Raw genomic sequence first — 13,248 nt, 5'->3', positions numbered from 1 at the left:
TACACCTTCATGATGGAGTTGCCATTCCAGTACGCCTCGTCTTATAACTGCAGTAGTCATCAGCCGCTGCTCCCATAATTTACACGCAGTCAGAACCTCAAAGGGATCCTTCTTTGGTTACAAGAGTGTTTCCTAGGCAAGACAAATAATCATCTCCACGTAACTCTAACCTGGAGACACTCCATCTTCACTGTAGCAGAAGCCAAGCTCCAAAACAACTCAGTGTTGTTACACAGAGATCCTTACAGTATTCAATGGAGGCTGATGAAATTTGCTTGCTGTCAGTTTTAAAGACTGTTTCAACAGTAAGTTGACCGAGGCTAGAATCTTAAGGACTAAAAAAATCTTCTGTACTACGCAGGAGACCCAAGCAGGATTCCTCCTCCCGCTTCCCAACTTCTAGAGAGCACACAGGAGCCATTGAGGAACAGCAGCATCTTGGGCCCCTCAGGGGGTTGGACTGGGTGACCCACAGAGGTCTCTTCCAACCCTGACCATGCTGTGCGTGTGAGGTCACCAGCTGATTTGACAAAAGCAGTAGACACCATTCAATTCTCTAATCCGACTTCAAACCAACCAAGTCACTGCCAAACTAAGTGTCACCTGTAACGATCTTCACGAAGCAGCTTTCACCCAGCCTGGACCCTACGACATCCCCATGGCACTCCGTCACACACCCGGCTGTGCACACAGCACCCCAGGTCGAGCCCCTTCGGCCCCGCTTTCGGCAGGCGTTCCCCTCCGATCCTCCCTGCGGAACGGTACGGGCAAAGCACTCCCTCGCTCCTCAGCTCGATCCGTTCTCTGCTCCACAATGGAAAAACACAGGAGAAAACCAAAGTCCTCCTGGGAGCTGGAACTCGATCATAGGGTAGCAGAGATCTGAACGCAGCAAAATGAAAGATCTATTTCACAGCAGTCAAACTGCTTGAAAATGAGCGGTGGGAGAAGTTAACAGAGGGTGGAATAAACCCTAGTCTTAGCATTATTCTCAATAAACAGAAGGGATCTCAAAAACAACTTCGTCTGCCAGTCATTCTTCAGCTATCCAGCTTGGTGCACGCTGGGCCGACACTGGCAGCCTGGAAATTTGGTAGGGATTTGTTCACTACCGCAGCGTTACTTCAGGTCGATGGGAACCTGAACCGGTCAACGATCGGCAGAAGTGCTACACAACTCCCTCCACTCAGCAAAAAGAGTACAGAAACCTCCCAAGAGAGGCTGCCAGCGGGAAAATATCGTATTTTAGAGACTCCAAATCCGATCCCGAAAGGACTGTTTTAAGCACATTAGTACAGAGTTCAAGCAGCAGGTCATGAGCTCACCTTGATCAATAGTCATTTCAACCCAGAGAGACCTCATGCTACTCAAGTTTACACCTGAATTTTAGATACACCCAATAACAAGAATGCAGAAAGAGGCACAGCGGTAGAAACCAAGCTGCAGAGCTAGTAAGCTGTCTTCACAGCAGAGAAAACCGTTGGCCAAGTGGACAGAAAACTGGTAGAGGTGGCTAGGAAAACCAAAAAATCCCACATTAAACAGTCAAGTTCTTCTCTTCCTTGAAAACACACCCGTGAAACCATGTCCACAGGACAGTGGTTCACGTTCTGTAGGGAAGGGAAAAGGTTTCACCAGCCTAAAGTTTTTCATAGGTCTTCCAGGCCAAGACCCTCCACAGCTCAGAGCCCGTCCCTCCTCGCACGATGACTGAGCACCACTTGACAGCCCAACTTGTCAGCTAAAAAACTCCTCCGGCAGAAATCAGTTTGCAGAGACGGGCGCAGCCAGGTCCCACCGCCTGGGAAAAGTGCTGCCTGCTTGGCAAGCCTGGCTTCATCAGCAGAACTTCAGGCCTTTCACCGCACAGCAACACGTTCCGGTGCCCAAAACCAGTAACCGAGAGCTCCTAACCGCGCCTGCTCCACGCCGCCCACAGCTCAGCCAGCAGAAAGCCAGCAAAGGTGGAGAGACCCTGACAAACCCCAACTCCCAGCTGCATCTGAGATTTTGAAAAAGGACAGGAGGATCGTTTCCCCACCTTCCTTCCTCCGCGTTATTTGTCCAATCCTTCAGAATAAAGTGCTGCTTCCACTTAGCAAATCTGAATTACTGTGGTGCGGCAAAAGCTGTATTACATCTATGTCTTTGTCTCTACTCCTGTTTGTCAGGGAAGTCTGACTAGAAATCTTATTAACATGCAAATAATGTATATTATGTTTCAATCAATTGCTATGGAGAGCTACTCAGTAGCTGTATTTTTCTTATCTAGCACAGCAGTAGGACCCATTCAGTCTGCGCAGATGCCTTACAGCAGAGCAATTTCTTTTCCGTGCATATTTTTAAAGGGTGCTGTCTGAAAGGGAAGTTTACCTCCGCGCTCTGAAGACACTGGAAGCAGCAGCTTCACAGCTCAGAAACCTTCAGCCGCGTTGGCAGCGGGCTTTCCAACGGCCCAGAGGGATGCGAGAGCAGCACGGGCGCTGCCAGGCCCCAGCAGCTTCCCCACCGCCGGCGGGTGCGACAGCGCAGCCGGGGCTCCGCACGCACCGAGACACCTTCTCCCAAACACGCTGGGTACGTCAAGGTAGGGCTCCTTGGCCACATTCTGCCGCGAAAGCTGCGCCGTTCCCCAGCGTTCAGCCTTCCGAAATGTTTTGGCCACCCCGCAGCAACATGATTGGTTTTTCCTGACACTAACTGTACAAATAACATCATTAACACCAAAACAAGTTGGTATATAGCCAAGAAGGAACCCAGGGTTTTTAAAAGTCTCAAGTGTGACATTTCACGCAGTCATTTTTCACCCAAATCTCTGAACAACCTAGGAAGAGGCGATCGCTATCTTTAACCTTGCCTTGCCCATCTGGAGAACCGCAACCATCACCAGCGCTTCGCTTTGCCAAGGGCAAACAACAGGTTGCCAGATGGGACTGAAAAACCACCTCTTCCTCCTACTTCTGTCCTTAGTCACAACACCGTGATAACGGCCATGAAAGGGTAACAAATCCTCACCCGGACTTCTACCCAGCACAAACCAGCGTTTCTCTCGCTGTCCCACAGGAAGTGACAGCAGCTGAGAACTCCAGGCTCCAGAGAGATACCGTGAAGAATCCGCAGAGGAGCCCCCAGCAAAGGGGCTGGGAAAAAGGCAGCCCCCATCAGGGGCAGCGACCCAAGACCTCACACCCAGCAGAATGCCCCAGCACATACAACCACCTCACAGAATTCCAGAACCCCAGCATGGTCAGGGTTGGCAGGGACCTCTGTGGGTCACCCAGCCCAACCCCCTGCCCAAGCAGGGTCACCCACAGCAGGCTGCACAGCACCGCGTCCAGGGGGGCTGGAATATCTCCAGAGAAGGAGACTCCACAGCCTCCCTGGGCAGCCTGGGCCAGGGCTCTGTCACCCTCAGAGGGAAGAAGTTCTTCCTCGGGTTCAGCTGGAGCTTCCTCTGCTTCAGTTTGTGCCCGTTGCCCCTTGTCCTGTCGCTGGGCACCACTGGAAAGAGTCTGGCCCCGTCCTCCTGACCCCCACCCTGCAGATATTTAGAGGCATTTCTAAGGTCCCCTCGCAGCCTTCTCTTCTCCAGGCTGAACAAGCCCAGCTCTTTAATCTCTCCAAACCACGCCACTCTCCCATACCGAAGCCTGCTCAGATCGCCCCAATTTCCAACTCCACCATTCCGCTGAGAGAAACGGCGCAATCAGGCGGGGACGCCGGCAGAAGGAGATTGTGCCAGCCCCGCTCACAGGCTCACGGCGCCGAGATGAGAGACGGGAGCGCTACCACCTGCGGGCTGCGAAACACGCACACAAAAACAAGTGGAGTTAACGTGACAGAGAGGGTACGAGGAGGAACGGTAGGATCAACCGAGAATAACACAAGCGTGGGCTGCACATCAGGGCCTGCAAAATCCCCTTACCTAAGAGGCTTCCCACCCACCCCCGCAGCGACCAGCGCGAGGTGACCTCCCTGCCACCCGCTCGCAGAAGGCAGGAGCCCTCCGACAGGACACGGCCCCAAACCACAAGCGCTTGGCTCACCTGGACGTAGCCTGCCTGCTTTCCACACCGCTCTTCCCACTTTAGGGACTGTAGCCCCAAAGGAGCCACTAAAATTCCACGTGCAGCGATGCTCTGCAGGTCAGCACAGCTGTACCACGCAGGGGCCCACAAAATTCAACAGCGTCCAAACTGGAGGCGCGGAGGAGGCAGCTGCGGCTGTTCCTGACCAGCCTCACACCCTTGAGGAAGCCCTGGAGGAACCCCTGAGCTTCTGCAAGCTCTCTGCGCGGCAATGCCGCGTCTAAAGGCCACGATCCGGCAGGTGACACCCAGTCCAGCCCAGCAGTTCCAGTCTAGTGTCACTGCCCGGCACATGAGTAAAAGCCAGCTGTGTTAAAAAAATGAAATGAAAAAAAAAATGTGTAAAAAAAAAAATGAAATTAAGCTTTTCACTGCAAGAAGCATTTAATAATTTACTATTTTAATTTTAATAATTTACTCCCCCTACCAGTACCCTGTAAGAAAACACCTTGAAATACCTCCTTCTTTTTGCCTCACAGCTTCTGTGACCTGCCACTGAGTAAGCTCTTCCTACAGCTGCCTCTTGGAGCGTGATGGATTTCGCTTCAGGTTTTCAAAATAGCTGCAACTTCTTTTTCTCGCCAGCAGACACTTTTCCTAAGGACCGGCGGAGAGGTTTGCCTTCCCACGCAAATCACCAGGCCAATAAGGCTGCAAATCAGCTCCAGCAACGCGCACGTCCATACCCCACGCTCTCCCCCAAGCTTCCTCCTCCAGGTGGACAAGGACAAGGCTCAGCACCCCTCACTCCGCGGGACGCAGGGTTCTTCACGCCAGGCACGTTTCTGAGGAGCAGCTCGGCCCCTGCTCCCCCCACCCCGTGTTTCCACGCGGCTGCTCAGTGCCAGCCCTCCCATACAACTTCCAAGCATAAAAGTGCACCTTGTTGACAAGTGGGAATCACCACGCTGGAGATACACCCATTTTTGGGATTGACCCACGAGCCATTGCCCTGTTATGGCAACAGGACACTGCTCTGAGCGTACAGACTCCTCTGGAGACGTGAAGGACGTGCTGCCGGAGCTGAGGTGCCTCTGTCCCATGCAGGCCATCACCCTGAACTCACAGCCACGTTTTCTGGTAATCACGAGCTACTCCTAAGACGCGGGTCTCTCGGTGCGTGGCTCGCGCGAGAACGGAGAGCAGTGGGCGTGCGGCTGGTGACCTACACGCATACACACCCACAGGGAGCATCATCCACAGGCTTGGAGCACGGAGGGGATCTTCAGACGCGCACTTCACTCACGGTGATCACAGCAGCTCTCGTTCGCCCGCTGAAGACCTGGGATCCACGAACACTGGCAAATATTTTCCACAAGGAGATCTTCGGAAGTGCATTTCAATTTCCTTGACAGTCAGTTCATAAGGAAGAACATCAAAGCACTAACGAGCACGAAAACATACTTGGTTCTTGAGGTTCAGAACACACCAACTCCAAAGCCAGGAGTCTCAAAAGTTGTGTTCTCTGTCAGCTGAGAGGCTTCGTCAGAGAAGGATTTCAGACTCACCGACTGCTTACAACTCTTTAGGTCTGCTCCACTGCAAATGGGACAGATTTACTCCATTTCAAGTTTCGAAACCACCTTTAGACTCGTTATGTTATGGGATGGGTTACTTTCTGCTGCGTTGGTTCTCCTCTCCCCAAACAGCAGGTATTTTTGCTGTCTTCTTCACAGACCATATTTTCTCTCCCCTCTCTGATGTCCCAGGAGCTTTCGTGACACCAACATACCAAGTCGTCATTGCTGTGCTTTTTGTCCATGTCCCGTCCTGTCCCCACCTATGTTTCATCAGTTATGCAGTACACATCAGGTTTCATATTAATTTGCCTTCACGAGTTATCACAGCATGGCAGGGGTTGGCAGGGCCCTCTGTGGGTCACCCAGCCCAACCCCCTGCCCAAGCAGGGTCACCCAGAGCAGGCTGCACAGCACCGCGGCCAGGCGGGGCTGGAATATCTCCAGAGAAGGAGACTCCACAGCCTCCCTGGGCAGCCTGGGCCAGGGCTCCGTCACCCTCAGAGGGAAGAAGTTCTTCCTCGGGTTCAGCTGGAGCTTCCTCTGCTTCAGTTTGTGCCCATTGCCCCTTGTCCTGTCGCTGGGCACCACTGGAAAGAGTCTGGCCCCGTCCTCCTGACCCCCACCCTGCAGATATTTACAGAGATTTCTAAGGTCCCCTCTCATCCTTCTCTTCTTCATGCTGAACAAGCCCAGCTCCCTCAGCCTCTCCTCATAGGAGAGATGCTCCAGTCCTCTCCTCTTCCTCGTAGCCCTCCGCTGGACTCTCTCCAGTAGCTCCTCATCTTTCTTGAACTGGGGAGCCCAGAACTGGACACAGCACTGCAGATGGGGCCTCACCAGGGCAGTGTAGAGGGGGAGGAGAACCTCCCTCGACCTGCTGGCCACACTCCTCTTGATGCACCCCAGGATGCCATTGGCCTTCTTGGCAACCAGGGCACACTGCTGGCTCATGGTTAACCTGTCGTCCCCCAGCACACCCAGGTCCCTCTCTGCATTTAGCTTAGCATGTAGCAAATATCCAGTGCAAGAATTTGCCGATATCTCAACAGAGATCCAAAATAATTTAGCTGAGTTTAGCTAGTAAGTTCATGTCTTATCACACATCTTCCCGCTATCGATTTCCTGCAGTCTGCCAGAACAACAGATGCCTGCTCCAAGTGACGCTCACCCATCAGCTGCTGTATCGATCACACTCGCCATGCTGAAGCGAGGGCTCCCAAAGCAAAAGCACTCCCTTCAGCGTCAGACCCTGGTTCTCGCAGCTCGGCAGTCACACTGCTCCTTATGCACTGAAAATGAAACGAGCAGAACTGTTTGAAGGTATCTGAAGACGCGAGCCTACATTCTGCCCAACCTCAGGACTGCACTGTCCCGACCCCTACGGGACTGACAGAATGTGTAGTACACTGTTCGTTTATATTATATATATATTATAATATCTGCAGGGTGGGTGTCAGGAGGATGGGGCCAGACTCTTTCCAGTGGTGCCCAGCGACAGGACAAGGGGCAACGGGCACAAACTGAAGCAGAGGAAGCTCCAACTGAACAGGAGGAAGAACTTCTTCCCTCTGAGGGTGACGGAGCCCTGGCCCAGGCTGCCCAGGGAGGCTGTGGAGTCTCCTTCTCTGGAGATATTCCAGCCCCGCCTGGCCGCGGTGCTGTGCAGCCTGCTCTGGGTGACCCTGCTTGGGCAGGGCGTTGGGCTGGGTGACCCACAGAGGTCCCTGCCAACCCTGAACATTCTGTGATATCTGTGATGTTTATTTATATATATATTTATTATATATATAAAATTATATATAGCGTTCGTTTTGGACACACTGTGCTTCCAGGCAAGTATACTCCTCAGGAGCCAAACAAGCCAAGCAGGCAGCCGCGCACCTTCCAGCAATAACCGCACCCCGTCCAGCGAGCCGGTCCGTCACAAGCCCCGCTCTCCCGCTCCGCCGCTCGAGAGGACGCAGAGCACCTCACCTACAGCCCCGCCGGCGCGAAGGCAGAGGAAGCACAGCCTTGCCCACGCCGGCGCCTACTTCAGCGGATGCTGGATACCCCCACTCCCCCAGCGCAAACAGAACGAAGCCGCTGTTCGAGCACAGCACAGGCAACCAAATACGATTTACGTCACACCAACAGTCTGCCTCGGAAAGGACATCTCTGGAGGGGGGGGGAAAAACCACAGCGAGCCAGGCCGGTGCCTACACTAATGCACTGTCTGGCTGCCTGCTGAGGCCGTGCGCGAGGGCAGCATCCAGCGCCCGCAGCGACGCGCGCAGCCCCCGGCGCGCAGGCCACGGCGCGCGGCTGTCACCGGAGCAACGGCTGCCACTCGCCGGGTCGCGCTCCGCGCGTCTCCCGAACGCAGCGAGGATTTCGGGTGGCTGGTTTTCCCCCCCGAGAGCAAAGCCAGCCTGAGATTCAGCTGAAAATAAATGGGCTAGGCCAGATGCAGAACTGTTCGATCTTCGCAACCGTTCTCTGCCTCCTGCTCAGGCTCCTGCTTCATCGGTGGAAAAGCAGCACAGTTTTTAGCTTGATTAGGCTAAGGACACATATCACTCCCTAAGCCGGTAACATGCCAGCACTGGATATTTCAGATCTGGCAAAATTGTACTGGTATAGAGCTGAGATGATCCAGCACGTTTGTTTTCACACATTTCCACGGCAAGGGGCATCGCCCCAACAGCTGTGTTGGCTGCGTCCTCCTCTCACTGAGGAGCCGAGTTTTAGAAGTTCTTGCTGTTTTCTCAAATGTTAAACGCAATGGATTAACTGCAAATTAGTCTTATGCAACCTAATGAGTTAAATAACTATTGTTATCTTTAACATGCTGATTCATTACATCTAACAAAGCCTTACAATCAGCTAATTATCCTCAATTCCACTTGTGGAATTCAAGGCTGATTTGCACTCTGCAAATTACCACAAAATTAAGTGCAGCAGCACCCAAAGCTTTTTGGGTACCTCCTGCTCGCAAGCTAACGAGCCCATCCGCACCCACCAATCGCCCCCCTCCCGCAGCCACCCACGCCCCCTTCCTACCCCAAGACAGGACACAAACCAGGGCGTCCTCTTCCAGCAGGACACAAACCAGGGCGTTTTCCCCTTACTGGACTGGTGGGGTTTTTCTTCCAGCAGTCTGCTACAGGGCTCATTAACAGTTCTCCACCCCGCAAGAAATCAAGCTAATGAGTTTCTACTGGTGTGCCAGCTTTCCCAAATTATTGAAGCAGTCTTCAGCTGTATGTTCCTCCCTTTCTAAGAACTGAAAAGCTTTAAGACTTGTGGAGGTGCTTTTATTCTTTTGGGTTTTGGTTGTTTTTTTTTAATACCTTTTATTAAGAACTAATAAGCATATGATCTTATATAACGTTTCCATGTTTCCTTCTGCATCGCGCGAGCTGCCCACCAGCCGGTGACAGGGCACAGCAGCCTTGGCACCCCCACACCCCCTGCACACAGGTCCAGCTGCTGCGGGGACAGGAGTCCAGGCAGCTTAGGAAGAACTATTCAAGTCACCAGGCACGAGCACTACCCACGACTTCCCAAGAGCACTGAGTTCTTTAAGCATTTGCCTAAGAGAAGCCCACTTTCCTTCAAAAAGGATGTGCTGAAGGGCGAGGAGGAACGATGGAAAGCACAAAGCAGTCCTGCTGCCTCTGGAAGGAGGGAAGGAGCCGGACACGCTGCCTCTGCCCGAGCACAGCCACCCCCAAAGCAAGCACCATCGACATCTGGTACGGAACTTCGGCTACCGAGGGACCCTCACTCCCAGGCAAACACACTTCATCCCGGGGGAATGAGGCCCAGCTGCCGACTGGGAAGCTGCAGGCACCCAGGATCCCCAGGCTGGGCTTTCGGAAAAGCAAGAGAACGGCGGGACCAGGAGAAGACTTTAAACCAAGGGGATTTTCTGCTTTCCAAGTTGGAGACTTCCTGCATCCCTTGCATCCAGCCAGAGAGCGAGCTGATCCTGGGGCTGGCTCTGTCCCCCCAGCAGGAGCCACTGCCGCACCCCCCCTCCCCACACAGCTGGGGAGCCCACGGGTGGGATCCAGCCACCCACCCACCCACCCAGCGAGGCAGGGGCGAAGGGGCTCGCTCCCTGTGAAGGGAGGGGGTGACACGGCCGGACAGGGGACGGTTCGGGGCGGCAGCGTCCCTCGGATGAAGGTGGCCCTGAAAATGGGACTCCCCGCAGACACGCGGGTGGGCAAAGGGCGCGGGCTCGCAGCAAGGGCTGGCTCCCAGCTCCCCCGCCGAGCCCCGCAGCCTGGGCCTCCGCGCGATCCCGCTCTGCCATAAATATCCCAGATTAACGCCGATCCCAGCATCAAATCCACTTAAGGGACTTAAAAGCCTCCGAGTCCCCAGAGCTGCCTGCCCGAAGAGGGCTCCGCAAATGGGTCTCGGGCTGGAGAAGAGAACGATTATCAAACAAGGCAAGCCATTTGTACAATTTTTCATAACGTCGTTTGCGAGAGACAAATGGGACCGGATAGCCGAGCTGACGGCTGGCACTAGAAGCACAGCCACGAAAAGAAAACCCTCGAGCGCCAGACGCGGATGCACGGGGTGGGCTTTCCGTATATATTCCCTGCTTTATGGAAATATTCCTTGCTTTCCATATGTATTCCATACTTTATGGAAATATTCCATGCTTTATGGAAATAGCTCGTGCTCCTTAGAAGAAGGCGGCTGACTGGGGAAGGAGAGGATACGCTCCGCGGTCCAAGGAGCCCAATTTTCACACAGACTCCTCCGGGTTACCCCAAGCCAGAGCACCCCGAGCGCAGGACGGGACCCGGGGGGGGGGGGGGGGGACAAGCCGCTCCCCCCCCCCCATCTGCACTAGGCGCTAGGGCGGGGGGGCCACGGAGCCACCGGCGACCCCCCCCACGCCCCCCCCCCTCCAGCCCGCCGCTACGAACAGACGTTACCGTTGCGGGGCACCGCCAGCGCGGGACCCCCGCACGTTTCAAACACTCCCCCCCCCCCCCAGGGCATCCCGCTGCCCCCGAGGCCGGGGAGAGGCGGCCGGGACCCCCGGCGGGACGCGGCTCGGCGGGGGGGGGGGAGGGCTGGCGGGGAGCCCCCGGCGCCGGTTCCCGGGGCGGGAGGGGAACCAGCCCCCGGTGCTGGGGGGCTGCCGGGGCAGAGGTGGCCGCGGAGGGAGGAGAAGCCCCCCCCGGACCCTCTCCGGGCGGGCTGGGGGTGCCGAGGCTGAGCCCCCCCCCCCAGCCGAGCAGAGCGGGGGCTCCGCCGCTCCCCAGCGCCCGTCCGCGGGGAAACCGGGGGCAGGGGGGTGAAAGCCCCGCTCCGAAAAGCCCCTCCTCGGACGAAAATAAAAAAGAGGGGGTCAGAGCAAGCCGGGCAGCGCTTACTTGTCGTGCCTGGCGTTCTCCTGGATGGCGCCCAGCGCCCCGGGGTAGGCGGGGGGGACCCCGCGCTGGAGCCCGCATGCGGCCAGGTGCCGGCGGTGCTCGTCCTGCAGGCAGGCGTTCTCGCGGTGCAGCTTGGCCACTTGCTGCTCCAGCTCGTCTATCCGCCGCTTCTGCTTCTCCAGCAGCTCCTGCTGCGTCTCGATGATCTTGTTCAGCTCCTTCAGGTACTCCGCCGCCTTGCTGGGGTTCTCCGACGGGCTCTCCATGGCCTCCCCGCGCCTTTCCCCCCGCGGAGGAGCAGGTGGGGAGGAGGGGGGGGCGTAGGGACCGGCCAGCCCGCTCCGCTGGGAACTTAAGCGAGAGGGAAGAAATAAATAACCCGCCGGAACCCGGCCCTCCCCGCCGGCTCGGCGCTTCCCCTCCTAGAGCAGCCGCTGCCCAGGCGGGCGTGGGAGCGGCGCGCAGCGGCCCCTGCTCCCAGCCGCCATTGCTGGGGCTCGGCTTCCCACTGCCGAGCGAGGGCAGGGCCGGGGGGACGGCGGGGGCCGGGGCCGCCTTAGCCCGTCGCCTGCCAGCGCCCGAGCCCGGGAGGCTGCGGCTCCGCGCCGGCCCCGGCCGCTCCCCCCGCCTCGGCCCGGGGCGGGCAGCCGCCGCTGCCGGGGATGCGCTTTAAGTAACCGCGGTGCCTCCTCCGGGGGGCTGCGGGGGCCGCCAGCCCGTCCCCGCGTTGGGGCGAGCCCCGGGGCGGGGGCGGGCTGGTCCGGGGAGGGGGGCTGTGCCCCGGGGCTCGGGAGTGCGCGGGGGTAGCGCCGCCCTGCAGGTAGACCTGGTGGCCGGGGGGAGCAGCGCAGCCCTGCAGGTAGACCTGGTGGCCGGGGGGAGCGGCGGGAGCAGCGCAGCCCTGCAGGTAGACCTGGTAGCCGAGCCGAGCCTCTTCCCCCGGCGCATCCCGGGCTGCGGTTCCGCACCTGGGGCAGGGTTATTTATCGTTTCGGGTGGGTTGGCTCCGCGGGAGGGGGGAGCTGGCTCGCAGCGTGCCCGGGGACAGACGGAGCGCTGCCTTTCCCCTCGGCAGCCTTGACATCTGGGACCTGGCTCGGTGAACCGCTGCTTCCCGGTGAGGCTGCACCGAGCCAAGAAAAGTTGCTGAGGTCTGGGTCCGGCAGCATCCCGAGCGAAGGTGGGCTGGGAATGCGCGTCAGGGCCGGGAGCGGGGAAGGGCAGCAGCAGGAGATCGTGCAGGGAGAAGACAGGAAGGTGAAGACATGCTTTCCTGCTCCCTTTCTCCCAAAGTCTCCTCATATTTTCTTCTCATTTTTCTACCTCTTCCCTCCACCTTTAAACTTCGCAGGTTTTCCATTGGTACCGTTTTCTCGGAGCAGTTGTTTCTGCCGTCACTAAAGCCCAAACCCCGTCTCGGGGAGTCCCCTCCTGCCGGGGCGCGTGGCGTTGGGAGCAGGGTGAGGAGGTGGGGGGCTGACAGCCGCCGGGGCTGCTCCGGAGCTTGGGCTGGAGTCTGGGGGCTCTGCCCCCGGCGTGAGGGGCTGGGGGTTTCGGAACGGGGCTCCGAAGCGGAGGGTGCGTCCCGGCTGCTCTGCCTCTCGCCGCTTACTTGTCGACGTGGAGAAGGGGGCCTGAGGGGAGGATGGAGCTGGAGACGCAGAGACTCGTCCAGCAGTTCTCCTGTGGATTCCGACTGCGGGTGGGAATAAGTTACCGGCAAAACTGTTGCTTTTGCTCCGGACATACATGCACCAAAGGGCTGGCGCGATTCTTGGGGTGGCTGGAGCATGAAGACTAATTTCCAGTCCTGGTGGGGAGCATGAATTCCCAGAAACATCTTTAGCTGCTCTTTGAAGAGGCTGAGCTTTTTTTCCAGTAACTCAATCAGGATTTTTCATTAGAATTGTTGAAAATATTTATTTTCAGTACTATTTGTTCGGAATATGTTTGCTGAAGAGCAGTTTATTCTGCTCTTTGTGGAAAGAAATGCTTATTGCAGTACCTCACGGAGGCAACCTGCGTAATAACATTTGAGGCAGCCAGAGTATTTGTCAGGGGTTAAACTGATAAATAAAGCAAGCGAACTTGCTTCTTATATGCAAAATAAAATGCAAAGTAAGACACTCGGAACTCATTAATGTGCCTGCAGACAATAAAAGCTTATTAAGCGTTTCGCAGAAAGGACAGCTGAAGTGGAGCAGCAGCGGTTAGTGCAACGAATACCTGTTTGGAAGACATCTTTTTAGGCAGAAA

The 13,248-nt window shown here is 56.5% G+C and overlaps 1 protein-coding gene across 4 annotated transcripts in view; it reads right to left on the bottom strand.

Annotated features, from left to right (window-relative positions):
• IQSEC1 (IQ motif and Sec7 domain ArfGEF 1) overlaps nt 1–11,602 on the bottom strand; it is a 388,154-nt gene extending 376,552 nt beyond the window's left edge. For 2 of the 4 annotated variants that reach the window (XM_075432772.1, XM_075432773.1), the window contains exon 1: nt 10,993–11,602. In XM_075432772.1, the coding sequence (XP_075288887.1) occupies nt 10,993–11,258 (266 nt within the window). In that variant the 5' untranslated portion in view covers nt 11,259–11,602. The remainder of the gene's footprint in view (nt 1–10,992) is intronic. The other 2 variants (XM_075432766.1, XM_075432767.1) reach the window with 1 other exon arrangement.
• Between the last annotated feature and the right edge of the window lie 1,646 nt (nt 11,603–13,248).

This window comes from Opisthocomus hoazin, chromosome 11 (assembly GCF_030867145.1).
Source record: "Opisthocomus hoazin isolate bOpiHoa1 chromosome 11, bOpiHoa1.hap1, whole genome shotgun sequence".
Classification (NCBI taxonomy): Eukaryota; Metazoa; Chordata; class Aves; order Opisthocomiformes; family Opisthocomidae; genus Opisthocomus; species Opisthocomus hoazin.
Note: the sequence above shows the minus strand (reverse complement) of the source record. Positions and strands in the feature narration are given on the sequence as shown.